Source organism: Colletotrichum spaethianum, assembly GCF_022836535.1.
Source record: "Colletotrichum spaethianum MAFF 239500 DNA, contig03, whole genome shotgun sequence".
Classification (NCBI taxonomy): Eukaryota; Fungi; Ascomycota; class Sordariomycetes; order Glomerellales; family Glomerellaceae; genus Colletotrichum; species Colletotrichum spaethianum.
The window spans coordinates 1,149,551-1,176,427 of record NW_026054773.1 but is presented as its reverse complement, the minus strand read 5'-3'; the positions used below and the strand labels follow the sequence as shown (position 1 = coordinate 1,176,427).

The 26,877-nt window shown below is 54.5% G+C and overlaps 9 protein-coding genes across 9 annotated transcripts; 4 read left to right on the top strand and 5 right to left on the bottom strand.

Moving 5' to 3' along the window:
- Positions 1 to 6,487: 6,487 nt before the first annotated feature.
- ColSpa_01819 (uncharacterized protein) lies at positions 6,488 to 8,617 on the bottom strand (the record flags this gene model as incomplete). Its single annotated transcript, XM_049268031.1, has 1 exon — positions 6,488 to 8,617. The coding sequence occupies one exon, from the start codon at positions 8,615 to 8,617 to the stop codon at positions 6,488 to 6,490; it is 2,130 nt and encodes a 709-aa protein (XP_049123988.1).
- A 2,385-nt stretch (positions 8,618 to 11,002) lies between these two features.
- ColSpa_01818 (uncharacterized protein) lies at positions 11,003 to 14,156 on the top strand (the record flags this gene model as incomplete). The annotated part of the gene is given in 3 exon segments (XM_049268030.1): positions 11,003 to 12,771; positions 12,829 to 13,793; positions 13,807 to 14,156. 3 exon segments carry the CDS (start codon positions 11,003 to 11,005, stop codon positions 14,154 to 14,156), a joined length of 3,084 nt encoding a protein of 1,027 aa, XP_049123987.1.
- A 1,092-nt stretch (positions 14,157 to 15,248) lies between these two features.
- ColSpa_01817 (40S ribosomal protein S2) lies at positions 15,249 to 16,273 on the bottom strand (the record flags this gene model as incomplete). The annotated part of the gene is made up of 3 exons (XM_049268029.1): positions 15,249 to 15,506; positions 15,569 to 15,826; positions 16,007 to 16,273. The coding sequence occupies 3 exons, from the start codon at positions 16,271 to 16,273 to the stop codon at positions 15,249 to 15,251; spliced, it is 783 nt and encodes a 260-aa protein (XP_049123986.1).
- A 736-nt stretch (positions 16,274 to 17,009) lies between these two features.
- ColSpa_01816 (THO complex subunit 2) lies at positions 17,010 to 18,090 on the bottom strand (the record flags this gene model as incomplete). Its single annotated transcript, XM_049268028.1, has 2 exons — positions 17,010 to 17,064; positions 17,123 to 18,090. The coding sequence occupies 2 exons, from the start codon at positions 18,088 to 18,090 to the stop codon at positions 17,010 to 17,012; spliced, it is 1,023 nt and encodes a 340-aa protein (XP_049123985.1).
- Positions 18,091 to 18,899: 809 nt separating this feature from the next.
- On the top strand, positions 18,900 to 19,337 carry ColSpa_01815 (anaphase-promoting complex subunit 11; the record flags this gene model as incomplete). The annotated part of the gene is made up of 4 exons (XM_049268027.1): positions 18,900 to 19,041; positions 19,089 to 19,124; positions 19,193 to 19,243; positions 19,294 to 19,337. The coding sequence occupies 4 exons, from the start codon at positions 18,900 to 18,902 to the stop codon at positions 19,335 to 19,337; spliced, it is 273 nt and encodes a 90-aa protein (XP_049123984.1).
- A 583-nt stretch (positions 19,338 to 19,920) lies between these two features.
- On the top strand, positions 19,921 to 20,973 carry ColSpa_01814 (uncharacterized protein; the record flags this gene model as incomplete). Its single annotated transcript, XM_049268026.1, has 1 exon — positions 19,921 to 20,973. The coding sequence occupies one exon, from the start codon at positions 19,921 to 19,923 to the stop codon at positions 20,971 to 20,973; it is 1,053 nt and encodes a 350-aa protein (XP_049123983.1).
- Positions 20,974 to 22,008: 1,035 nt separating this feature from the next.
- Positions 22,009 to 23,055, bottom strand: ColSpa_01813 (uncharacterized protein; the record flags this gene model as incomplete). Its single annotated transcript, XM_049268025.1, has 2 exons — positions 22,009 to 22,629; positions 22,693 to 23,055. The coding sequence occupies 2 exons, from the start codon at positions 23,053 to 23,055 to the stop codon at positions 22,009 to 22,011; spliced, it is 984 nt and encodes a 327-aa protein (XP_049123982.1).
- An 881-nt stretch (positions 23,056 to 23,936) lies between these two features.
- ColSpa_01812 (isoflavone reductase IRL) lies at positions 23,937 to 24,945 on the top strand (the record flags this gene model as incomplete). Its single annotated transcript, XM_049268024.1, has 3 exons — positions 23,937 to 23,969; positions 24,019 to 24,438; positions 24,499 to 24,945. The coding sequence occupies 3 exons, from the start codon at positions 23,937 to 23,939 to the stop codon at positions 24,943 to 24,945; spliced, it is 900 nt and encodes a 299-aa protein (XP_049123981.1).
- A 1,430-nt stretch (positions 24,946 to 26,375) lies between these two features.
- Positions 26,376 to 26,798, bottom strand: ColSpa_01811 (uncharacterized protein; the record flags this gene model as incomplete). The annotated part of the gene is made up of 1 exon (XM_049268023.1): positions 26,376 to 26,798. The coding sequence occupies one exon, from the start codon at positions 26,796 to 26,798 to the stop codon at positions 26,376 to 26,378; it is 423 nt and encodes a 140-aa protein (XP_049123980.1).
- Positions 26,799 to 26,877: the final 79 nt, after the last annotated feature.

Here is a 26,877-nt window from a genome sequence, read left to right as displayed (position 1 = left end):
GTCCGTCTAGTTCAGAAGGTCTCTTTTGGGAGGGGATAAAGATATGAAGGCATATGAGTGCCACATTGCTACATAGTACATACATACGAGAAACTGCTCCATGAGGCTGACAAGTGATCGCAGCTGCCAAACGGGACGGGCCCACTCATCGTTTCCCCGTCTTCCGGTTCCACCTCCATCAGCCACAGTTGCCCGGTGCAGATCCACCGCTGCACAAAAGACACGAGGCTTGGGGGCGCTAAGGAACGTCGAAAATTCCGATTCCCGTCCCCGGTTCCGCCCAATCGGCCGAGCCCCTTGTCCGTTCCGGGACTAGCGCCAGATCTTGTGCACGTTGTGTTCCTCGCCATGCTCGATCCCTGGATGCCGTGTCTTAGTAATGCAAACCTTATCCTTTGCATTGGGAACAGTGTCTTGTGTGAATAAGACAGCTCCGGCACGCAGTACGAGGTGCCAGTGTCTTTCTCTCTCTCTTTACTGGTTGGCCGTCCGTCGTCATCAGATCCAAGGCTTTTCAACTGCCTGGGAAACCATCGCGGACACAAGCAACTTCCTTGCACCCGATTGTCCCAAACCGGCTCTCTCTTCCGCTCAGACAATGTATCTCACGCAGACAAGTGGCTTCTTCGGCCTTCTGCTGCAGCTGCCATCGCAACTTATGGTTCGTCCCACGACATCCGACACGCCGACACCAAACGCCCGGCGTCTCCTTTGCCCCCTTTGGTCTGCTGCAGACCCTGTCCCGGTAGCGCCTCCTCCCGCTGGAGCTCTGACAATGATATTTGCGTCGTCGCCCGAAAAAAACAGTTTCCAATGTGTCAACCCTCGACCCTTTACGACTCCATTGGCATGTCAGAACAAATCGGGTTGCTCCGTTATGAAGAGATTTTCACGCCTCGAATGTTCCCCTTGCTGCTGCACTGTCTTTCACAATATCCCGCCCATTTCGTCTCTGCCGGGGTCTCGTTATCCGGCCAATGCCAGGCCCTGCAAAAAGCAAAGAGTACCAGCAAACGATACTTACAGAGATTCAGCTTGGGTCTCGAACCCTTAAGATGGACGTTATTGCTACCATTAATGCTCTCCTGACCTGGCCGCCTACATGAACACCACTCATTGACTGAGTCTGCCAGTATCCGCATTAGGGGTCGAAATCTCGTTTCCACAGATGGACGGGCAAACGACGCCAGACAGACATCACAGTTGCGTCTGGACCCCCCATCGCACTGGATGCCTCGCCCGCGTTCAGGCAATCAATAGATTATGTCACGGCCGCCGGACGGGGAAGGTCGTGTTCATCGCTCATTTCGTCGCCAGCATCTACCATGCCGCCGCCTGCAAGGCCCAAAGGTTCATCGTCTTGGAGCCCTGGCCCGACACCAAGAGACACTGAATCAGAGCTATTCCACCCCATCCATCGTTTCTGGGTCCTTGGGAATAGCTACACACTGATCGCCTGCCGTCCCATCCCTCTGCAACCATTGCTAACCAAAAACTTGAGTAGCGCCGGCTAGTGCGCCCTGCCAATACGGAGCACACAGTATGTGTGTGTGAATGTATTTCACCGCCGCCAGCAACAGAAATAGAAGCAGAAACTGGCCCAAACCGTTCCCCCGCGAGGCCGTTCAACACCGCCGCCATCGCCCACGCCTGCCCGTGCTATGAGCTGAGGCCGTGCAAACTCAATGTATATCAATGTATATGCCAAATTGCTCCAAATGCAACAGTCGCCCTGGCCGCTGCGACTCCTGTCAACCATGTCGACTCTGCCGATGTTTCAGGCCTGCTGCGCATTTCCAAGAAACATCGCCGCAAACTACACGAAGTTGCATCGCCTCTTTTGTCTTTTTTAGTGCCGCAACCTGCCCATCCACCAACCTGTTGAGTCGCCAACTGCACACGTGCTTGCTGCTGCAGCAATGGAGGATGAACAATTCGCTGCCCTTCGTCGATTCAATGCTACAATGAAAACTCCCCAACGTCGACCCGAACCACAAGACACTGATAGGCGTCAGTTTTTGCAAGCACGGCTCTAAAAAGCTGGGCCAAGCCGACCACAGTGCAATGTCTTCTTGCTACTCACAAGATGACCTACCGGCTCTGTGTCAACTACCGCTGGCTTCCGTCATCTCCTCGGTAACATGACAGATCCAGCAGCTGAGTCGCATGGCAGCGGCAATGATCGTCGTTTTGATTCAGGCACAAACTCGCCGGGCAATAACGCCAGAGGCCTAGATCGCAACCTAGATCGCAACCTAGGTACCGCCAACCCCCTGTTGGGGTTGTACAGAAAGTCCCGAATTCAGAGACATCGGAGCACGCTTAGACTTCCGCCTACAACCTTTTTGGTGGGTGGCTACGGCTAATCTTAACCTGTCACCGGGACATTCCACAAAGTGACATTCATCGCAACATCCCATCGGCATTGATTCAACGGTCGCTCCAGCACGTTACAATTCGTGATCGCTTACAAAGTAGACGGTGCTTTCTTGCCCATTTCCGAAACACTCAAACTGCGAATTTCTCCGGGTTCTGATATCCGAACAACACTGCATGTCGGGTGTCGAAGTCGGACTGGCCCGGTAGCCATTGCCTTTGGCGAGCTGCATCTGTTGGGGCTGGGAGTTCATATCATGACGCAGGACTGCATAGAAGTCTCCAGCCCGTTGCCTAGCTGCCGCAGCTCTGGAAAAGCTGCGCCAGGATATCAGGGCCGTCCACACGGCTCACTGCCGCATTATTGAAATCTGTTTCAAACATTTGATTTGCAGTGGAGGGCCAACCATCCGGGCTTAGGGAGAGACAGAGACACTTTGAGCCTGGGAGCGCCATGCAATTCGCACGCGTGGGATGGACGGTCAACCATGGGTTTTACTGGAGACAATGGCGAGGCTGCCTATAGCTAAGCTAAGCTGTTCTCCGGGACTAGGGTGTGTTGGAGAGTTTCCTCGGGGACGCCTGCACGCACGCAAAGTATCCGACTCTGGACCAAACGAACAATGTTTTCAACCTGTGTCGTCGCCTGTGCTAGCCAAGGCATCGATGGCTTGACGCTCCATGCAGCAAGCGCACAGGGTAACATTTGGAGGAGACGGCCCATAATCGTTCGCTTCTCACCACGGAAACGGTAGATGAGTCTTGCTCCGTGCTTCCACGTTGCTCCATGTAATTACGGGATACCCGGCGAACAAGCGGTCGGCGCCTGGTTTCAATTCCAACTTTGAGCGAGTCCCCAACCACCTCCCTTCTCGACGGACGGACATCCGCCTCTGAAGATGACTGCTGTCATCGACTTGTGACGCCTGGTCGGTTGCATTTGCTAGTGTTCCAGCTGCAGACACGCATGCGCCCATCGAAGAATCCCGAGGACACGTCCCCCATTACAGCCCGCGTAACAAACGAGCACGTATTGCCGTCTCGAAGAAGGCTAGTAGTGGGCTCTTGTGGAACAGTCCTGAGTCCTGAGCACACCCAATATGGCAGAAACACTCCGGCATGCCTTGATCTTGGGTGCATACAGATACAACGTCTCGGATTTCAAGGCAAGCTGTTGGTCGGCATCATACCATTCGCTACGGGCCCCGATATGCTTTCAAAAATTGTTCGCGAATCCCCGTCCCCCCGGTCCCTACGCTCCCCACAGAAGCCATCACGAACCGGTCTGAGCACTCAATCACTGCCCTCAGCAACAACCGGCTTTCCGGCTTTGCTCGGCGTGCAGAACATGAACCTTCGTCTGAGCTGCTAACCGTCCGTCCGGCAACGCACATCCCCGTCTCTCCCGCTCGTTTTTGGAGATATCTTACTCAACGGCGTCTTGCTCTTGCCCCCCCCCCCCCCCCCCCCCCCCCCCCCCCCCCCCCCCCCCCCCCGTCGCTTGCTGATGGTTTTCTTCAGGGCTCGAATCCTGCAAGCACAAGCTGCATCCCCGGCGCGTCCCCACAGATGGGACGCCGAATGCGCCGACCGGCCTGCCTATTTCGGGCCCATAAGGAGGGCGCCATCTAGGCCGGCTACACCATTGTGCAGCTTTGTGCCAGGGCCATTTGCCTCGGCGGCTGCAACGAAGCAATCAGCAGGGCCAGCATGCGTCTCTCGAAGCACACCGAGGATCGAGGGTGCTGGGGCAGCTGAATGTCTCGAAAGGGTACAAGATTCGCCCTCACGGCCTCACTCCGGCATCAGCCCCCAGGGGGCGAGCTACAATGCTAGCCAACGAACCACGTCCTCATCGCGTTATTACCGCCTGTTGTTGGGAAGCTGGGTGTTTCGAAACACAAACACGGCCTGGTCGTCCTCGGTCCGTGGTAGATCATTCATCGCTCGTAGATCGAACAAACGATGTTCCAGCAACCGAATCCAAGACATTGTACTGCCCCTCCCGCACAGACAGAGGTGATGGAACATGGCTCAGGTTTGGCTACTAAAGCAGGCTATTCAAAGGCTTCGCTTGAGGTTCCATGCAATAGGCTCATATCAGCGCTCGCCCTCGACCGAGAGGCACCGACATCAACATCAGTTGAGTTGGCAATGTTGCCGGGCATCTCTTTCATCGCGTTGCGGACGCGTGTCCTGGTTGAAGTCTACTGTAAACCTCGCAGCATCGCTATCAATAGCCGAGAGACATGCACACAAGCACATGCTTCTATTGCTGCAAAGCCGTCGGTTTGATTGCCATGTCTGCCAGTTGTACAAAATTCCCAGGGGTCTACCCTCGACATCTCGGATGGAAATTGGAACTAGCTCGAAAAGCCCATTCCCATTCCTCGACAGAGCTGCGCACCAACTGAACGCTAGGCTTGGCGACGAACACACCTCGCATCCCATAGGAAGAAAAGCACTGACAATAACAAAAACCACTTTACGCGTTTCTCCCTCTTCAATCCGCGTGACACGGCTCTCGCAAGCCGACTGGGCGGGCCAGGGCCGTACTGGCAGATTTGCACATCTCGCATCTGCAAGCCACACGCACGCCCGGCTTCCCCCACTGTAAGCCTGCAAGCAAAACAAGATTTCGCGCGAGCAGCATGCCTGTTGTTCAAAATAATGGCCAAATGGACGAGATGCGAGAGGTGTGTTTTCAAACCTGGCCCATTGGCTGGCGGAACCTCCCCCTCCCCCGGTCCGGCGCAATCGCGTCAACTCTCACGAATAACAAATCTCCTGCACCCTGGGGGAATACTCCGCCCTAATTCTCCGATTGCGCGATGTTTTTGATTGTCCGGGGGCGAGTGAGGTTCGAGGCCCTATCGTGCTCGGCGTTTGGTGTCTGAACCCCAGAACACACTTTGCTGGCCAGCGTTGGGGAGATTGAAGTGGATTGCGCGTTTAGGCTTATTAAGTCATTGATCGGCTGCCTTTGGAAGGTCAGACTGGGGAGCGACTCAGGAGCGCAACGAGCGATTCGTATTCCAAACAACAATATCCGGCGAATTTCTTGGTCGAGGCCGCTCTTTTCGACTCGGCCGTTGCTGGTCCCGGCAGATCATGATGGGCAGAGAGGGCATCGAAAACGCCCATGTCGCGAGGCCAGCTCTCGCCGGCGACCAACGGCGTCAAATCGGGTTCTCATCTCCGTTCCCCCTTCAGCGTCCGCCGCCTGAATCCAGGAAATGTCCCGAGGGAACCACTGCATGCGCGGGGATTGAGGCCTAAGGCAGATGGAATAAGCAAGCGCTTTATCTTTTGTACGATGAACCAACCAGGGTTGCTGCTTTCATTAATTTTTCTCGCCGTTTTTTAATCGTTGGATGATGATCGTATCCTGTATGCAGGTGCTCCTGCAGAGAGGTGCCGTGAGCAAATTCCCTTGCTGACAGGGCCTGGACATGGCCGTCGCACGACTTTGTCTTGGCTGGCAATTGGCTGCGTTTCCACCAACGTGAGACTCAAATTTCCAATCAAACCATGTCGCTGACTAGTAGGCGAGATGACGGAATGCCTATTCGGGGACCCTGGAGGCGGATGCTGCCGCGATTTAAACGTGTGATATCAGGGGTTGGCGATGGTTTGGGGCATGCTGTGCGGTCCCGTTCACCGCTGGTTGGGTCGGCCATGTGGATTGAGCGATATGTGATGTTGAAACATGAAACTGACAGCTTCACTCAATGTCAAGGCTAGTCAGTTGCGTGCGTCTTGTTAAGTTGCGTGGAAGACTAGGTTCATTGCATCCTGATGACCGGCTTACCATCAACCTATGGTAATCGACGAACCTGATGGACAAGAACAATCACATATTGCCGCTTGTGTATATGCGGAGGTTGTACGCTGTAAGCTGGTTGTATCTATCTGTATTCAGGACGGACCAGACTCAAGCTTTATCATCAACAGCTTCCAGAACTAAAAACACCAAGGTCGTAATGCAATAAGACTTCATGTAAGCCATCAGCAACAGTTGGGGGAATTATATATATATACATAAATGAGTTTGTGAAGCAGTGAACATACTGACTAGGTCTGGTGATACTAAAGATATATATAAACCATTTCACACATCCGTCTTCCGCTTCTTCACCTGCTGCATATTCCGTTGCTGTTGAGTCAACAACCTAGGCTCAATGACGTGCTTCTTCCTTATGCCGTTCTTGTCCACAACCAAGACTTCACTCCGCCCCTTCCAGTCCTTCTCTTCGACGTCCACCATGCGTGCCCCTTCCTCGCCGTCCATGAGCGCTGCCTTTTCGTGTGCCATCCGTAGCAGTGCAGGTTTGCCGTCATCATCACTGCAAAGAGTCTTCCATAAACCTCTGGGATGACCTGGATCGCAAATCCTCCCAGTTCCAGGCGCCCAGCGCATCTGCCCGGGCATCCGCTGCGCACCGAGGACATCGCGACGGTCCTCGCCCATCCACATGGTGCGCAGCCCAGGGGTTGCTTGCACGTAGCACACCTTGAACGGTAAAAGCCCAGACAGACGCCCGTAGTCGCGCCCCTCGGCCAGATCAACCAGACCCTTTGCCTTCTCGAGCATCATCGTCTTCCCCTCGACCGTCTTGGCAACGGCATCCATGCCCCCGCAAGGCGACGAGAAGCTGGCAATCCCGTTGAGCCTCGGCGACGGGCGGGTCATGACAAGCGTCACGCCGCCGAGGGCGTGCTCCTCGGCGGGCCAGACGGGCGACGTCGACGAGACGAGCGGCTCGCACGTCTGCGTGTCCACGACGGAGACCTGCATCTCGTACAGCCACGTCGCCATCCCGTCCGAGGCCGTCTCCACGTTGATGCGGGAGACGGCGGCGTAGGTCTTGCGGCAGATGCCGAGGGCGCGGGCGTCCCGGTCGTAAATCATCGGCAGGGTCGCGCCGCTGTCGAGGAGCAGGCGGTAGTGCAGCGTCGGCGCGGCGTGGTCGCGGGCCATGTGTGGGTGCCTCGAAGGGCGGTTGCTGCGAAGGCGGGTTGTTGATAGCATACCTGGGTCATGGTCGGAGGAAGAGGGGATCTTTGGCGACTTGAAGCAGAGTGCGCTATCTAATGCGTGCGAGTCTACATCGAGAAATTGAGCCGGCCATTGTTCTTCATCTCCTAGTATCCCTTCGTCGTCGTCGCTGCTATGAGCTAGATGGTCGTGCTTCCTCTTCCGTGATATGTCTGTCACGGCAGCGCCACGGTAGACTAGGCTCTTCATCCGCCGGAAGGACATGGTGACGCTGTAGTGGCCCATGTCATATGAGGTGTCGGTCTCCGGGACAAAGGTTCCCCTGCGTGCGGAGAAGAAGTTCGGCCCACCGGCTTCGCGGGCCAGGGGCGGCTCGATCCAGAGCCATCCTTCGCCGTAGAGGCGGGCGTAGCGGTCAAGGCGGGCCGGGCGATCGGCGGTGAAGGAGGCGTAGTTTGGGGCAAAGTCGACGAGGTGGCCGGCATAGAGAAGGGCCCAGTTGGCGGAGTAGGGGATGCGGCCGGTGTGGTAGAGAGATATGGCGGCGGTGATGTTTGCACGCTCGGGCGGGAAGTGGGAGTCCACGAGGGAGTCGGTAAGGAATTGGATCCGGGAGGCTACGGCGGCGGATTTGTAGGCGTTGAGGGAGTTTAGAGGCGTTGTGATGGGGTCCTGGGTCTCTTCTTTGAAAGACGAGAGAGAGGGTGGGTAGGCTTGTTGTTGCTCGGCTGTGAGGGCAGCAAGTACGTCGCGGGCTTCTGTTAGTTCTTCGAGGATGGGAGAGGCGGCCTCAGGAGATGATTGGAGGGTGGACTGGTAGATTGCCTCCCACTGAGAAACAAGACGACTTGTTGCTTCAAGTACTGTCAGGTTTCTCCCCAGCGGTGCACCGATGATCATAGGTGGTGTCTGCTGTTGTTGTGGGTTGGGAGATATGGGTTGAGGATGATGGCGCCAGGCAGCTTCACGTCCCTGGGCCTCCAGTTCTATGTGTGCTTGCTCTTCGAGATCTTCCTCTTGTCCCTCGATTGAGAGCTGACGAGCTATCAAACTGGAGCTGGTGTCACTTGTTGAGCCATCTTCTTCGGCTTGGGCCGGGGAGTCGAGTTGCGGTTGTAGAAGTCGTGGCGATGGTGATCTCTCTGACACAGGAGTCGGCACAGGCTCAACGGATGAGCTGTGTGCCTGCTCATAACCTGCAACGCTGGGATCAATTTCTTCGGGGTTCTGGTGATAAGACATTGCGACTATGGTTGGGAAGTTGTCTGACAAACACAAAAGCTTAGAGCGAGCTCTTCCTCGGATGGCTCTACCCACATGTCTTTGGAAGAAGTTCTCGCCTTTTGAGACCGACTCAGTTACCTGCTCATACCCTCAAGAGTCTCAGTGTACCCGATCTCTTAAGTCACTCTTCCAAAGGACATGTCATCATTCATCATTTGTGAATCGTCAGTTGGATCGTGGCTTCGTGACAGAATGCGACATAATAACCGCCATTGCAATGGATGATGAATGTAGATGGCTGACAACAAAGACGACCAACAGCATCTTGCCGAAAATAGGAGCATATTAGCGAAAGCACGACCGAAACTGTCAGTGCAGCTTGCTTTCCCAATTGCATTGTTCTTGTTGTCGGACAAGGATCGTTTAATCGATTTCCTCCCATTGTACCGTGCCATTCTTGCTGTCACCGTTGGCGGCCTTTGTGGTGGTCCCTGTCGCAATGCCCCTTCTGATGCTTCTTTTGGATCGAGGTAACGAGCTGCTTTGAATATTTGAGAATGGCGGAAGCGAGAGAAATGGTCTTTGAAAATCGTAAAATGGACGTGTTTCGCAGGTCGGAGTGGCAGATGCCTTTCCTTCAACTCTTGCTTGACTGACATACCATGTACACCCTGTTATTTTCGTCAAGCTTCAATGTCTCTTGCGGGAGATGAGCTTTTTATTCTATTGCTTGTTTCTCATTGCGCTAGAGCTTGGTCTTTCACCGTTTTGTGCTGGTTTCCTGTCGGTTGAAGTTCCTGTCCACCATCATCAGAATCGCAAACTGCTGCGAGAGTGCACTCAGCACAAGCACCAACAGCCGCCATGGCCCAAGCAAGGATACGTAAGCAACTTCGACATCCATGTCTCCTTGAGCCAGTCTGACAGCTTTTCCAGCCGAGCTGGCCAACATGGTCAGCAGGCAATACCACAGGTTCCCTTCCGAAACATGGGAACTCACACGGAAAGCCCTCGAGAACCCCGAGCCCTATCGCCTCTTTCAACACATAGAGACCCTTATATCCACGCGTAGAATTGATGCCATACTCAGTAAAAATGCAGAGTTCCGAGGCCTGCTGGCTGACATTTACGGTAACCGGCACGAATGGCTGCGAGACGCGGACCTTGGAAGGAGTCGTTGGGATGATTCCCGCGAGAATGCAACCGAGACTCTGGCTATGCGAGCCAAAGATTCCGAGAAAAACCATGAAGACGTGGAAAAAACCAAGAGAGACCTGATGATTGAAAAGATTGTCGAGGGAGGTGACGATGTTGGCAGGTGGGCCAAGGTTTTGGGCTTCGAAGGCGTTACATTCTCGCTAGCTGAGATCCAAGCGGCTGCGAAGAGAATGAAGGCCGAAAACGCCAACATGGGTGCCGAAGTTCGTGCTGGATATGGAGTTGGTGAGGCTAGAGAGGATATTGGCGGAGTAGATGCTACCGCCTGCCCCGACGGACCCGAAGGCACATACGGTCCGTCATCACACATGAGCAGGGCAAAACAGCTCGCGGCGATGTCAAGAGAACACAAACAGCCACCTGCTGTATCAAAAGCCCCTGCAGAGGGCGGAGAGGCACCACGAAACCCCTATACGACGGAGTGGCGGCCTCGTGATGCTCCCGACGGCTGGAAGTACCCAGCGACGTTCGACCCATATTACAGCAGCAATCAGTACATCCGTCGGTCTACGAGGTACAAGCTCCCAAGAATCGACCGAACCAATGATGAAGATCAGGATGGAGATCCAGGTGACAAACCTCCTGAGTCAGGGGACGATGAAGACGAGCATGTAGGCCCGTTGACGGCTCCCACTGCATTGGCAGGGATGGCCACTACGACTCAACTCAAGCCTGTTAGGTCAAAAACACGTCCCGGTGGAGTTTCTAGAATCCCAATTCCTAGAATTTCCAGAATACCAGTGAGTTGATCTCCTGTATGAACACAGATGAAGGCGTGTTAACACTGTGGCTTAGGTTCGAGTAGGAATAACTCCAATGCTTTCTGCCGGGACACTTGGGAACATTGAAGACACAGGGACTCCTGGTCAGGTTATAGATCTCAACGAGCCTTTGCGTACACAAACTCGACCTCGCCTGATCCCATCATTCAACATCAGCACTCGGACAGGACCTTTGCATGAGGGAACGACAGCTGTGTCAACTGGTCCTTCCATCACCATCACCTCACCCGCGGAGCACACAAAACCCGTCAGTCAATCCGCGCCAGAGATCGACACGCCTACGTCGGCCCTCAATCTTCCGCTTGAAGGCAGCCGAATCTACACGCCCCCTCGAGAAGAGATACCGCTCTCTCCACTGACCCTCGGTTCCCCTCGCGAAGCATCTGATGAGGAAGACGTTGATATGGTCGACATTGACTCCAAGGATGCGGAGGCTACAGTGGAAGACGAAGACAATATCATTGAGGAAACCTACGGCGATGACTGGCTCATGAACTGGCTGAAGCGCGACCGCTCCACCACCGAAGAGGACCTGCGCATGATGGACTACCAGGGCTGGCGCATCCACTCACCCAAGGTCCAGCTCATCCGCATCAAGAATTTCCTCGCGGACGAGGACATCGATCGCACCATCGACTGGGAGCGCAAGTTCGCCGAGATTGGCGAATTCCTCCTGCACTGCCTCCGCATGGAGGACGCCACCAATAAGGACTGGTACGTCGACCTGCGCGAGTGCATGAACATGCTGCATGCGCACTGGATCTTTGAGCAGCATCACTACGGTGAGAAGAAACTCGTCGTCGACTTCCCCATGTACTCGAGCGTCAGCACGCGTTTGCCGCCCCTTCTGGACGGGCGCGACCTCATTGTGGAAAAGAGGCCCAAGGACCCGGTGCGCCCTCGGTATCTTTTCCACAGGGTGCCCGAGTCCATCCAGGACATGGACTACCAGATCCCTGGGCCGCTGCTGCGGACAATGTTCATGACGTGGTTCCGTCAGGACGGCAACCTTGTCTGGGCCGCCAATCCGAGTGGCCCAATGCCGGGATCGGGCCAGCGTGGGAAGGTGTTCAAGTACCAGCCGGACTTCAACATGGCGCTCACGGAAGACAAGTGGTTCGCCAAGTGCATGAATGGCGGGCCGGAGACCACATCAAACGAGCTGCGAGGTGAGGCTAACTTTTACATATTGAGCAACGAGTATGTTGCTGGCGAGGTCAACGAGGTCGAGGTCCGCGGCAAGAAACACAAGACGCAAACCTATTACCCCGAGGGCGAGGCCCAGCAGCGCTTTGCCCGGTATCGGGGCGCGAAGCGCGCGGCGCTGCAGCAGTGCCTCTCGCACTTCAACAGCGTTGAGAACGTGGCCATCCAGAGCCCCTTTCGGAAACTCGTGCTGCCCCTGACGAGACGACAAAAGCAGCGCGCAAAGGTGGAAGCCGGCGTGAACATCGTCTACAAGCCGCACGCCATCAAGGCACCTCTCAAGAATGCCAAGCTCGACCCGTTGGGCTTGGTGTACTGGCACACGAAGATGCGCGAGAATCACCTGGAGCGTGCGAACGAAATGAGGGAAAAGACAGAGGAGTCGCACCGGAAGCTTCTAGAGATCCAGGACACGGTGCTCCTACCGCACAACTTCCTCGGCCCCGTCACGCCCTTCAACTTCCTCAAGGAGAGCGAAAGGAAGCTGGTGGCGCGGCACACGCTGCTGGTCAACCTTCGCGACAAGGTGAGGAGGGCGTGGAGTCGGAACCCGCGGCAGATGCTCGAAGGCGTCGTCAAGAACATCGACCTCGGGCTCCAGGGGCAGTCATCTTGGAATATGAAGGACGACTTGGTGGCGCACAGGGAAAAGCACGGGAGGTATCTCGAGATGAACGATATGGAGCTGTACTGGGTCCATTTTGTATGCGGGCCGTCGACGAACGTCAAGATGCAGCGCGAGACGCTCCCGAAGCTCGGGCAGGCTTTTGAGGTGTTCACGGCACGTATGCAGACTTTGTTGGACGAGCCGAGCCAGGAGTGTCTTTTCGCAGTCCAAAAGCGCAATGTTAGCCTGCAACAGGTCACCCTGGCTATCAACGCTAGTTTTCGACATGGCGACTATGTCTTCACCGAGGATATGGTAAATAAATATGCCCGGGTTCTCGCTGACTACGGAAGACTTGGGTAGGCTAGACCATGGTGACGATGTTCAAAGCAGCGCACTGACCCGTGACATTTTAGATATGAGCGTGCCGAGACCGGCGAAGTACATATCAGCCGCCCAGAATGCACATGGCACCCCGAAAACCGCATGAACTGGCCCCGAGACGACGACCATTGGGACCCGACGACCAATCCTTGGACTGAGGCTAATATGCCGTCCCCCGACCACACGTGGGACTGGGAGACGGCCTTTGCCAACGTCGACAAGGTCAACGCAACCCGCCGCGCGACGAAGCGTATGCTCTGGTCCGCCGCCTATCGCGTCGGCGTCGAGCTCAGCGTGCTAGTGCAGAAACTCGCCGACGTGGACCATACGCTGAGCAAACCGGCCGAGTGGGACTATCGCGCCGTGCAGCTGCAAGACCTCGCGGGAACCTGGCGGGACCGGTTCGAGCGTCCGGACGAGAAGGGCGTGCGACCCGTGTCGTATGTCAGCGTGGTCAAGGAAGGATACCCGGGGCGATGGAAGCAGGGGATGACGGAGGAGCAGGCGGTCGAGATCGTCAGAAGGGGCATGATTGACGAGCTCTCGGCGGGGGATAGTACGCTCTGGCCCAGTCGGCCGCGGTTCAGCCGGGTCGACGGGAAGGACGTCATGACGCTTCACAGGGAGCGCATCTGGGAGTGGGCGCGGCCCGAGGTCGTGGGCAAGAGGAAGCAGTTCTTCTCGATGAACCGGTGGCCGGTACATCTGCAGAGCGAGAAGACGCAGACGGAGATCCGTATGAGTATAATCAATGAGAAAGCAAAGAAGGACATGGAAAAAGAGAAGATCGCGGCCGAGATGGCGAAGGTCGAGGCGAGAGCCCGGCCTACGAAAGAGGAGATCCAGAAGGCGGAGCTGGCGAGAAGCCTCTCGGTGCCGTATCACGAGGTGAACGACCCGCAGACGCAGTTCTTCCCTGGGCATACGGAGTATTGGGAGGGCGATACACCGTTGCAGAAGAGGGTTATCGAGGCGCATGTACAGCGGGTTATCCAGGGTAAGTTGTGCAGCATTCCTCGACAAGATCAACATGATACTGACGTCTCATACAGAAGAACTGGGTCCCAACGATGGCAAAGCCCGGCGCGGGACTAGCTGGCGCGCCGAGGCTTCTAGTAGCAGCAAAGGCGGAGGCGACACCTTCACGTTTGCAGATATCGAGCCGGAGGTTGTGCCAAGGAGCGTGCCGGCACAGGTTACCCCATCCGCGACAGGGCAGATGGTGGCTGACGGGGCAGTGTTGGACAGGCTGCCCCAACGGATGCCGCCGCCAACAGTCATTGAGAGACGGCAGCCCTTGCTGTCGCCACGATATCCGCAGAGCCAGGAGCCTCGGAGAAGGGTACGGTTCAAGGAATGAGGAACAGGGGCAGAGCGATGATTCTGAGGAGTAGGCGGTTGGGGGTGTCTGGTGTACTTATTGCTACGTCCTGTTAGTCTTTTGAGGTGTTTGGATTCGAGAATTGCATTTTGAGGTACTGTTAGATTTGGATTCGGTCCTCTCAAGATGTGCGGTTCAACGACGTGCTGACTTCACACTGAGCTGTAAGAATGGCTCGAGGTCAATGACGCTCAACGTACACCTTGGACGCTTGTGTGTGTAGTCACCAAGCCATTGCATGGGACCAGCCTCCGGCCTACACATGAACATAATGAAGTATCCTGTGCCACTCTAGTCCGAGACAAGAATTGCTCTGAACCAAAGATATCCCTAGGTGAGAAGTTACGACGGGGGTCAATAAGGGACTGTTGATTTTTGCAGTTTCGACTCTAAGCATGGCAATGAGAGGGCGCTCAGCAACACAGCAAAGGGGTAGCCGATACTGGATTAGCACATTCGCGTAGAAACTGCTGGACCATCTGGAACATCCATATCTTTGCTTCGGCTGGGGGACGATTAGATTAGGTTAGAGGCATAGGCTCTGCTCGTCTTTGTACTGGCACTGCCCCTAGTCATCGTTGCCTCGTTTGGCGCTGAAAGGCTTGGGGACAAGTCAGTCCAAACATCAAGTGATGGGCCAAGTCTTTCAGCCAATGATCCAAGCCAGAACATGACCAGCAACCTTGCCTCTCCATGGGACTTCCATTCGATACACAAATCCCACTGATGGATCGAGGTCGGGCGTAACATTCGTATGGCATAGTGGTCGATGCGGTGATAAACGGTCGATGGGTTCGCTCTGAAGAATCAGTCAATCATCCAGCAGTCACCATGCCCATGCAAAAGTCCCTCGAGTATCGTAAAATTCATGCCCGTAATATTTTGAAAACCCGTCGGCTGCATTCAATGTTTGATCTTTATTTTCAGATCCGGAGCTAGTTTGCCCTTAGCCTTAATGTCATGCCCTGGCCAACCAACGATGCAGTGTAACACACGCAACTCCATGAAGAAATCCCGAAGCCGACACAAGTTCTTGTCATCTCCTCACAAACCCCATCATTCCTCGCTGCTCTAGTACTTCTTGCCCTCACGCAGGGTGTCCGCGTACTCCTCGAGCGGGGATCTAATGAGCTTGGTCTCCTTCCACAGGTTGGGGGTAAGGAAGCCGTAGGTGTTGGAGACGGCGACGAAGGTGGCCTTGAGGGTGTTCTCGAGGGTCTTGGTGGAGCCGGCGGAGGAGGTGTAGGCATCCTCGACACCAGCAAGCTGGAGGAGACGCTTGACGGCGGGGGAGGCGACAAGGCCGGTACCGCGGGGGGCGGGAATGAGCTGCAGAGCGACACGTCAGACAACCAATTCCAAACATGAACCAGACCACGGAGTATACGTACACGAACGGTGACGGAACCGCACTTGCCAGACTCCTTGGTGGGCAGGGAGTGGGGGAGACCGAGGTTGGTACCCCAGTATCCGCGACGGACGGGGATGACGCTGAGCTTGGCGATGATGATGGCAGCGCGGATGGCGGTAGCGACTTCCTTGGAGGTCTTGATACCGAGACCGACGTGGCCCTCGGAGTCACCGATGAGGACGATGGCCTTGAAGCGCGTGCGCTGACCGGCACGGGTCTGCTTCTGGACGGGCTTGATCTGCAATGGGGGGAAAACGACGAATTAGCATTCCCCTCTTCTCGAAACCAGCCGCGAAAGAAAATTCCCAAAAACCAAAGACCGAGAATCTCATCTGCATTGGCGATTGACTCTTCGTCGTCGTCGTCTGCGAAACTCGATCTCGGCCCCGGCGGTCGGGGGAAAATTGTGTGCGCGCACCTTCATGACCTCATCCTTGAGCTTGGGCAGGAAGAAGTCGACGATCTGGTACTCCTTGATGGGCAGGGAGTGCAGGTAGATCTCCTCCATGGACTGGATCTTGCCGGCCTTCACGAGACGGCCAAGCTTGGTGACGGGCTGCCACTCCTTCTCCTCGCTCTTGCCGCCGCGACGTCCGCGACCACGGCCGCGTCCACGACCACGGTCACCGCCACGGGATCCGAAACCACCGCCGCCACGGGGGGCGCTTGCACCACGGTCAGCCATATTGTGTCGTCGGGGGAGGTGGGTGTTGGAGGTTGGTGTTGCGCGCGAGTGAAAGACTGCTGCTCCGGTTAGTCGGGTGGTGGTGTTTCGAGGGGAGGAAGTTATTTCGAGATGCACTCACAACTTTTTTTGCGGGGGTCTGGTTGGTGGCCGGTCAGGGCCGGGCAATTTTGCGCTCTTGCCCAGTTGTGCCTTCCCGCGCCTGCCCAAACGGGTTTGGCGAGCCCTACTGGCCTGAGCTTCGAGGCAGAAACTGAAGGTGAAGGGTGGGGGATCCACCTTTGGGGGTGGGCTGCTTCACCGAGCCACACCGAGGGGCGGAGGGAGCACAGTGTGCCGTGCGACGCAGGATCACCGCGGCTGGGCGCTGATCCCATAATCCCAAACTGCGCGTGGTCTCCCGCCAGTTTAAGGTCTAACTTGGACCTACTCAATTCACTTCACGTACATATAAACAAAATGCATCAACTTTTGTTGCTGCGGTTTCATCTTGTACTCATTGTCCAGTGTCCATTATCGTGATTCCATTACCGTGGCCTATGTACACCAGCCACCTCCTTGCCCCCCTCCCCCAAACGACGAAACAGGCTGACGGACCTCCCCCGATGCGCAATGCAAACTCCAAAGCTGTAATGTGCCGGATATCGTACAATGAAAACCAGAGAAAACCAGAAGTGGGGTGGTGAGGGTATCGCAACTAGAAGCAACTCGACGCTGCGCTCTCTCGCTCAATCTCTTACTCGTCCTTTCTGATGAGCGAGTCGGAGGGCTTGACCCGCTGCGCCCATTCGCTGTGAAGAGAGTTAGCCCGTGAAACATTACGAATTTCGAAGACCGGGTTGCACTTACGTCCAGCTTCCATCGTAGACTCTGCGCTTCTCAGGAGAGCCCCATCCAGCCTCCTCGAGAGCGGTCTCGATGACACAGGCAGTCACGCCGGTTCCGCAGCTCGAGATGATGGGTTTCTCAGGGTCGACGCCCTTCTCCTGGAAGATCTGCCTCAGCTTCTCGGCGGGGTAGAAGGCCTTGGTCTCGGGGTCCAAGACGGCGTTGAAGGGGATGTTGATGGAGCCCGGCATGTGGCCCGAGGACAGACCGGGTCTGGGCTCCGGGTCCTTGCCGGTGAAGCGGCCGGGCGACCGCGCATCGATGATCTGCACGCCCTCGGCGCCCTCCTTGTTGTGGTCCAGCGCAATCTCGCGCACCTCCTCAAAGTCGACAACCTTGCTCTCGTCCATCTTGGGGATCGGGTAGGTATAGCACTCGACGTTGTAGAGCTCGCCAGACTCGGTGGGCAGGCCCTCCTCGACCCAGAGCTTGAAGTTGTTGAGGACGTGAACCTTGGGGTGACCAAAAATCTTGAGGGTCCAGCCGACGCGCGGTGCGCTGAAGATGCCCAGCTCCTTGGTGTCGTAGACGACGACAGTGTCCTCCTTGCGGATGCCCAGCTCGCTCATAGCCGCGGCGAAGTCCTTGGGCGAGGGCAGCATATGCGGGTACTCGCTGTGACGGTCGATGACCTTGTCAAGGTCGAAGAAACGGGCCTTGGGGATCCGCTGTTGGCGGAACACCTCGATGCCGGTGCGACCATCATTGGGGAGGAACCAGGAGGCGCACACGGGGACGGTGCGCGGCTCGGGGCTAATCTTGGAGGGAGGGTTCTTCTTGAGGGCCTCGTTGAGCTCCTTGGGGGTGACGAGGTAGGAGGAGAAGGAGCGGCGCGAAGCAAAGGCGGCGGCGGCCTTGAAGGAGGAGCGCGCATTCCACTGCGACGCAGTCGCAGCGCGTGCCGGTCGGAGAATGGCAATAGTAACCATGATGGCCGTCTGGATGTTGTCCTGTTTCTATTGCTGCACCGATAATGTCAGATCAATGAAGAGGAGCTCGCCGAGTCAGGAAGCGGTATTCGGTCGATATCGGTCGGTGATGTCAACGGCAGAGGGCGGAAGCCCGGAACGTTGGGGGGAGGAAGGCCCTCGAAAAGGGTAGAGGGAAAAGGAAAAATCACGACTAGAGCCAAGGCCGCAGAGGCATTGCATGTGGTGGTTTGTGTGCGGGGTTGGGAAGTGGAAAGAGGGGAAGCTCTTGAATGAGGCTTACCGTCACAACCGTTTTTTTCTTTCTTTGGCTCGTGGTTGTTGTTTGTCTCCGACACTCTTTCTCTTTCTTTGGCCGTGACCGCTGGTGGTGGCCAGGTTTTTGGAGAAGCGGCAGTATTATGACTATCAGGCCGGGCCAGAAAATGGGGGGCGCTCACTGGTTCCCAGTCAGTGATAAGCGGGAGGAGGTCGGGGTCCGGCCGGTCACTGTGACTCCGTTTACAGTGGAGCGGTATGCAGTGGGAACGGTTGGTTGGCGCAAATGCGGGGAGCTTGGGCCATTTCGCCATCTTTTTTCGACCTGATTGACTGGTTCGGGGGCCTTCTGTTGCCCCGCAGTTTTGCAGGTCCCGCGCTTCCCAACTTCAACAAACAAAAGCTCAAAGCACAACACCGAGATTACTTTCATGCAAAACGCCAGAGGGCATGATTCAGGCCGCCAGAAGGTGACTCCTCAACACCAGACCGCTTTGAGAACGCAAAACATACACGACGATAACAATAACAACGCGACAGAACCTCTCATAATGAAGGTCAAGATTACCCGGTGGAATACCGTTGCGACGTGGCGGTGGGATATCCCCGAGGACGACGTCTGTGGTATCTGCCAAGTCCACTTCGATGGAACATGTCCGACCTGCAAATACCCCGGCGATGACTGCAGTCTCTGTACGTTTCGTCGTTTCTTATCATGCCATTTATGCAACTGACCACAGCCAGTGTCTGGCAAGTGTGGACACAACTTCCATATGGTAAGCAGCCTCGTCCTTCGGTTGATCACAATGACTCTTCTGACTGAACTCAAAGCACTGCATCCTAGAGTGGATTAAGCAGGATTCAGCAAAGGGCCAGTGCCCCATGTGCCGTCAAAGTAAGTTTCGTCCCATGTCGTTGAAAAAGCCTCTTGTTGACAGGCTTCAGAATTCGAGTGGACGGACCAGGCGAATGAGACAGCCGAGACCTAGGGGCTGCCGCTATCTCCGTTCTGATATGTTGGCTTGAGTGGCGTTTGGCGCATTGTTTTACAAGATACCCAGGATTCATGGGCAATAGGGGTCTAGCACTGACACTGCGAGGCATTGGAATCAAGGGATGAGTCACCCCTGGTTGTCGGGGGTGGAGCACACTGAAGGAAAGGGTTAAAAAACCAATCAAGATAGTCAGGTCTTCTTGAAGAACAATCTTTGACTTTGGCAGGGTTCTAACAATGAAGTATCATGGTGAGAAGCGCAGCATTTAATAGGAGTCGGTTGATTTTTGGATCTTGGGCCCTAAACGGTGGGGGAAAAAAGCTGCGTTACTAACGTGTTTACAACCGAAATGAAACTATAGCTTCCTCAAGATATGCATCTTGCTTCTACCTATTTCCAAGCTTGAGGCTAGAAAGTCCCAACTAGGTATTCGGGGTCTCTTTCAATGTTACCCGAGATCCTCAAAATTGGAGGTTGGTCCAGACCACCAGAATCACATGCCAGGTCAGGCTTCTCCACAATCACGTGGCGATAACGATAAGCATATCCCCAGCGGCATGGAACCGGCGCCTCCACGATGACACCCAACAGCTTTAGCTTCCGTCCTTCCCTGCACCTCATCACCGAGTCCCCCAACTGCAGCTGCTGTCTTACTCCGGGAAAAGATGCCACTGAGCGCGACGCGAGGGATCCCGTCAACACCAACACCCCGTCTCGCTGCCCTCGCCCCAACCCTCCTCCCTCTCCGCCTTGGAGATATTACCCCCTCAAGAAGCACGCGACCTCTGCGGAACTCTACCGCCTGATGATGGCCGACGTCCCGACGTCCCCGCGCCCGGAGGCCGAGCAGCCCGCCCCGGCGGCTTTATCGTCGTCCTCGCAGAACCAGAAAGCTGCTCTCGGCGGCGGCTCTTCGGACACCAAGCTTAGTGCCGATGTTCCAGCAGCGACTTCGCCTGTCCCAGACACGGATGCCGCACCCGAAAACGAGCCTGACGTCGAACCCGTCGCGCCGAAGCTCGACCCCGCCGGCTTCTTCACCCTTGTCTCCAACTCGACGACCAACACCACGCACCATCCGACTGTGAAGTACATCTTCCTCGACGACGACCCGGATACCCTCACAACCGCCCTCGCCGCCCACCACTCCGCGAACCAGGCCTCGACCCCCTCCGCCTCGACATCCAAATCGGGCTCCGGCAAGAACCCGACGCCGAACCCCGCCAACCGAGCCGTCCTTCTCGACGTCGTCCCCGACGCGGACGGACAGTGGAAAGTGTCCTCCGCCGCGAGTCTGAGTGCCGACTTCGCAGTGACAGATGCCAGCATCGCCCGGCAGGAGGGCGAGAAAGAGGGCGGGCTGGTCCTCAAGATCGAGGGCGTCGAGAACGAGAGCGGCGCAAGTGCGGTCGGTGACAAGGACAAGGACCGCGCCGAGAGCCTGCCCAGCTCCAACAGCGCCGTCGCACGGTCTGGCGGCGAGGAATACGGACCTCTCCTTGAGGATTTCGAGCGGAAGATGAGTGTGCTTCGGCGGGTCGTCAAGGCTGGCGAGGGCCGGGCTGAGAAGGCTCGCGAAACGAAGCCTTCTTCTGATGAGGTTGAGCCCAAGAAGGAAAGCGAAGAATGAGACGACTCTGACCCACAACGCTTATTGGCACTCCGATGTGCTTATAGATATCGATTTGGATGGCTCCTTGTTTCACTACATGATGGAGATTCTAAAGCTCGCAACATTAAGGGAAGGGTAAGAGCCCTCATCGTTTGTGTCCCGAAGAGAGTTGCTGACGCCTGTGTAGCAAAGGGGAAAGAGTCGGCGTTCTCTGTCTCAGACTGCAAGAGTACTGCTGAGCATGTACGATTAACGATTAACGAATTTGGAATGGGACCTAGTACATAGAATATCCCTTTCTCTCAGTCGGGAAAACAGAACGACTTATTTCTATACGTAGAAGTACCTCACGGTTTGTTTTATATACAAGACTATCTGAATATAACATTGTCTCCCCGTGGCGTTACACGACAAGACCTGGGGTTGCAACTGATTAGCTGATGTGCCTCATCTCCCCTCCAACAGGCTTGCTTGAACATCCCAAGGCCCAAGGACCTCTTTCTCCTCGTCTCAACCACCACCCAGCAGATGGTGCACCCCCTGGGTGAGGGTATATGTTGTCGTGGCAGATCAGGAGTCTTCGTGAAAAGTCCCATCAACCTAACGTAAGAAATCTTACCAAGCGGGCCGGGAAGTAGGTGACAAACCTTACAAGTTGAGGCCGCAGCTGCTAAGAGCAATGTATTCTGTGCTAGATCACTAAGGGGGATATCAGCTACAGCGATTGCACTTGTATTAGAACCTATTTGTCGATCGTATGAATTTCTTTCTGCGCTGACACCTAGAAGTGGCTGGTGGTCTATTCGTTGCTAGGAAAACCGGAGGCCGCAGGTGACAGTTTACTTCTTCCTCTTTCTACCTTAATATTAATCCGAGCCCACTACAGATCGTCCAAGTCTATGTAGCATAACTTATTCCAAATGCACCATCGATATCCTGTCCGGATGGCTCTCCAAGCCCGGTAGGATCAAACCGCACCTCAGTCTACAAGTTGACAGGCTGACTATTAAGAGCCCGTCTGGAGTAGAGAATGAAGCCCCATCCCCAAACTCTTTACAGCTGCCAGCCGTCTAATGTCTCGGGATCGTTGAAGGCCAACAAATCCAAGTAGTGAATCTGTCTCTGGCCTCCTCTGCCGAAATTCTCGGCCGTGATGTTGAGGAGCTGGCTTGATGTGGTCGAAGAAGATAGGTTCAGGAGACCGGGAAACTGATTGTCAATCAGAGTCGAAATCTCGACGGGGCTGTAGAATTCAGCACCCTTAGCTTCAATGTTCTTCTGGAAGAAGGAAACGTAGTCTCTGGTGTGGATAACGTCCTTGGCCGCGTCGAAGGTGTCCGCAGACAATGCGTGGCCAGGAATGACTCGGCTAGGCTTGAGCTTGGTGATAAAGTCGAGGGACGTGAGCCAGGATTTTGTAAGAGCAGGGGTTAAGAGGTCGGCGAGCCACAAATGCATCTGGTGGCCGTAAACAACATCCCCTGCAATCAGGGTCTTGCTGCTTGGAATCCAGAACATAGCTTCGTCAATTGTGTCGCCGCCTATTGATTCGATAATCTCCACGGGACAGGCTTCGTCACCAGGAAGAACGAAGAAAGAGTAGTTGTAAGGGGTGGGAATGGCCGGAGTGGTTGCGATGACGCCCTCTCCAAAGACGGATGACCAGTATTCGGTCTACAGTACGCATATGTGAGCATCAAAGAAAACAAAAGAATGTGGAGGGGCATCAGAACCGACTTTGTTAACGGCCTCGTTCTTTATCCAAGCCGCAGCTTCCGCCGTTGCGTAGTGTTTGGCTCCAGGGAAGTGGTCCAGGAAGGCTTGACCACTAAGATAATGGTCCGGGTGATTATGCGTGGTAAAAGCTGCAACAAGTGGCTTGTCTGTCGTGTTCTTAACCCACGCTGCCAGCAGATTGGCCTGCGTCACTGCCAGCGGAAGGTCGACAACGACCGCAGCCTGAGATCCGATGATAAGTGACGACACCATGTCCAACGACAGACCTTGGTTGACAAAGTTGTCAACCTTCAGGCTACAGTTGTACGATACAACAGCCTGACACTGTGCCGAAAGAGCAGCTATTAGGGCGATGTTCCGCATTTTGGAGTTGATCGTTGTAATGTCCCGAGAAACAAGTAGACGAGATTACCGAGCTGGTTGCGCGTCTTGCCGAATCTCAAATAATTCAAGTCACTCATGATTGAGGATTTTTATATACATTCTTGAGCGGGAACGACTAATCATGCTTCTTCCTAGATTTATTGCTGACTGTCACGACAGGCTTTCCCACATTTTTCATCAGGTGTACGGGGCCATATTGAGGTATGGAACCACATTGAGACGGATGCAAAATGTGCCCAACGTCAGCCATTAATTGCGGCAAGAAAGGACGAATTCCACTTGTCCCCAGTCTTACTTACATGTATTTATAAAACTGTCAACAATCTATAACAATCCATGTTAGTATTTTTTTATTTGAGTTTACTTGACGCAAAAAGCAGATTTGCGATTCGGCTTAGCGTCGAGTTTGGGTGGGTCGTCTATCAGTCATCGGGGCATCTACACGTCCAGCTCACCACTAGGACTCGGAAGCATATTGACCCCGCCAACCTGTTTGGTTCCGAGATGATGCGAGCTGTGAGCAGATATAGGAGGAGTTGGGATCAGCTCCCTAAGAAATTCCGCAACAAGAAGCTGACTGATGGTAGGCAGTTGAGCAAACCGAAAGCGGGTGCTTCAGTGGGTATTGTGTGCTGCACACTAATCAAGTTAGATGTCTTGGAATTGCGCAACAGTGGCTGATAGGTGTGCATCAGAGGCAGGAAAAAGTTCAATGGTTGTACGCCTTCAGTGCGTAGTTATAAGCTGCCCGCCCCTCCTAGACGAAGTTAACATCGAAACTTTCAGCCTCAAACTTTCATTCAGTCGAGAATTGAAGTTTTCATCCTCTATAAATTCTCTCATCCAAGCTTACGTCCATCATGTCTCCCATTAAGAAGATCGCTGTTGTCGGTGTAAGCATAGTCATTGTTCGTGCACCTGTATTTTTACTGATTTATTAAGGGGTCTGGAAACCTTGGACCGAATATCCTCTCTGGTCTGTTGTTGAGCGGCTTTGAGGTCACCGTTATTTCGAGAAAAGAATCAAAGTCCACTTTCCCTCCCGAAATCACCGTCAAAAAGGTCGATCTCACTTCCGAGGAGTCCATTGCGGAGGCATTGAAGGGTCAAGAGGCTGTTGTCTCCGTTGTGGGAACAGATGGCTTTACTAGCCAGAAAATTCTCATCGACGCCGCTGTCGCCGCCCAAGTCAAGAGATTTATCCCCTCAGAGTTTGGCATCAATACCCGCAAGGCCCGCGGCTCAAAGATAGGCGGCGTTTTAGCAGCCAAGATCCAAACTGTCGACTACTTGATTGAAATCTCCGAAAAGAACAGGTCGTTCACCTGGACTGGGATTGCTGCCGGACCTTTCTTTGACTGGGTGAATTGAATACCTCACCCCTTAACCATTTTTGATAAGAATATTATTAACATTAAACAGAATTTCAGTGGCCACGTGCTGGGCTTCGACAAACACAGTAAGACTGCCGACATTTTTGACTCAGGCAATGAGCCCTTCTCTTTGTCCACCTTTGGCTTCATCGGCAATTCAGTCGCTGGAGTACTGAAGAACCTCGAGGCCACTGCCAACAAGTACATTGAGATTGCCTCCTTCACGACCACCCAGCGAGACCTACTCAAGATTATTGAAGAGGAGACTGGCTCCACATTCACGGTCAGGAACGTCAAGACCTCGGACCTGGAGAAGACAGCCGACGAAAAGCTAGCAAAGCACGACTATAGTGCTTTCATCGAGCTTCTCCAGCAGCACGTTTTTGGCGACGGAAATGACAACGCCGTAAAGGATAATGCTGCTATATCGCTTCTGGGCCTACAGAAGGAGGACCTGAGGTTAGAGACGAAGAAGGCCATCGCCGCATGGACCTAGTAGGGCGAGGACAAATGAGGGTAATAAAAGCAACAAACCCCTAAATTGATAGACCAAGGATCTGTTATTCTGTAATTGGTGTGATTACAATCCATACAGGGTCTGCAAGGTGGATAGGATCGCTTGCTGGGATGCTTGTCAAACGTTCAAAACGACCCTTAACACCGGCTACTATTCCTTAGGCATCGTCTGGAAAGACCGTGATATGGCCCCTTTTGTGTTTTCGACAACGACCACTTGTGTGGACTTCTCAACGTCAATACTAACATCTCCTTTCCTCTTATCTCCTCTCCTCCCCTCCCTAATCTATCGCCCTAAGCCAACTGCACCAGGGCGTGGGTAGGGAAGCCTACCCTCCTCATTTACTCACTCATGCAATGTCTGTGCTGCGGTAAGGGCCCGTTTCAATAATCCCAAAGACATTCGCTACTATCTCCGCCTCGAGCTCAGATGTAGGAGCATTCTATCGTCCTTCAAACCGACTTCACCAGTGACTTTACCAGTGTCCCTGGCATCTCGCCTCTGTGGTGCTTACCTCATTCCCCATTCCTCCATCTTCGTCCATGTTCGTCGTTCTCCTCCTCCATCCCCCGTTTCTATTCCTCTTCTTTAACCTCTTTCTTCGAACTCGATCTTCAACCTACTTCTTGAACCATGTCTGCTCCCTCTTGAATTACGCGCCCATGCAAGGCAATGTTCATCTATCATTTAATTCGTTGAGCGGACGGCTAACACGTAGATGAGAGTTTGGCAGCTTATTAACGAGCCCAAAAAGCCCGAGTTACTCCGTTGAAGCGCTCAAGACCACTCTTCTTACGACTCGGCTTACCAATGTTCCGCCAACCTCTTTACCCTACCAGGTTAACTCACATCGATCCGACCTTTTGCTCACTTAGAGCCGCCAAGACTTCCCACGGCTCTAAAATTCTATTCCATTCCGAAAAGTGTCCAGCCCTTCCCATTGCGTAATGTTGTCGGGTGTTCCTATTCAAAAACAGGTGAAGCTTCTTGCTTTGGTCACATTCAGAGGAAGTACTAACATTAGTAGTACTTCTATTTTCTTTCTCTCTCAGCCACTCAACCCTAGCTTCCACGAGCAAGTCCGTTTCGCTGTTTCGCCGCTTCGCCGTACCCTTTACGGACAGCCTACGTGGTGCCGTACCATTTCGACCATCTCCTCTAGTGCCCAATTCTTGGCAACTTCGACCTGGCATCCTTGGGACCCTCTCGTTTCGCTGTTGCGCCCTGGGTGCGGGCCAACCAGCGAAAAAGTGGCTGAGTACGAAAGGTTCGTCGGTAGCATTACTTGAAAGCTTAGGCCACTCGATAGGATGAAAATAAGAAGATTCAAAAATATTAATCAATACGTATTTGCAGAATTTTAGACCCAATTAAAGCTCTCATGATATGGAAGTTCCCATGGGAACTATCTAGTCTTCATACAGTCTTAGACCGTTCTCTTCCCGCGCCCGCCGCCTCATTTCCTCGCTCGAGCATATCAGTAACTCCCACTTAGCAGCATTAGCCTGACCTACCACGGAGTAGACGGAGCCATCGGGATAAGAGTTCAACAACGAGAACTCATGCGCAAAGATCCCCGTGGCGAGCCACGTTGTCGTGGGCTCCTTATCGCGGACCGCCGCATCCTCACGCGCGGAACTCGTTCGCACATCGGCAACGTCTCTCCCCAGCTCCTTGGCTCGTTGATCCAGATAGTCGACATAGTAATTTCTGTTCGGACTGTTCGGCCAGCGGTCAGTCTGTTTCTGCCGTGCCTGGTCCCAGAGCTCCGAGCACGGCTGTGGCTTGAGCTCGTCCCAGAGGTTTATATAGTCGGCCGCGATGCATGTCATGGTCACCTGTAAATGCATATCCGGGCAGCGGCGAACGAGCTCCCTCAACGTCTCTTCCGCTGGGAGCAAGGGCCACCAG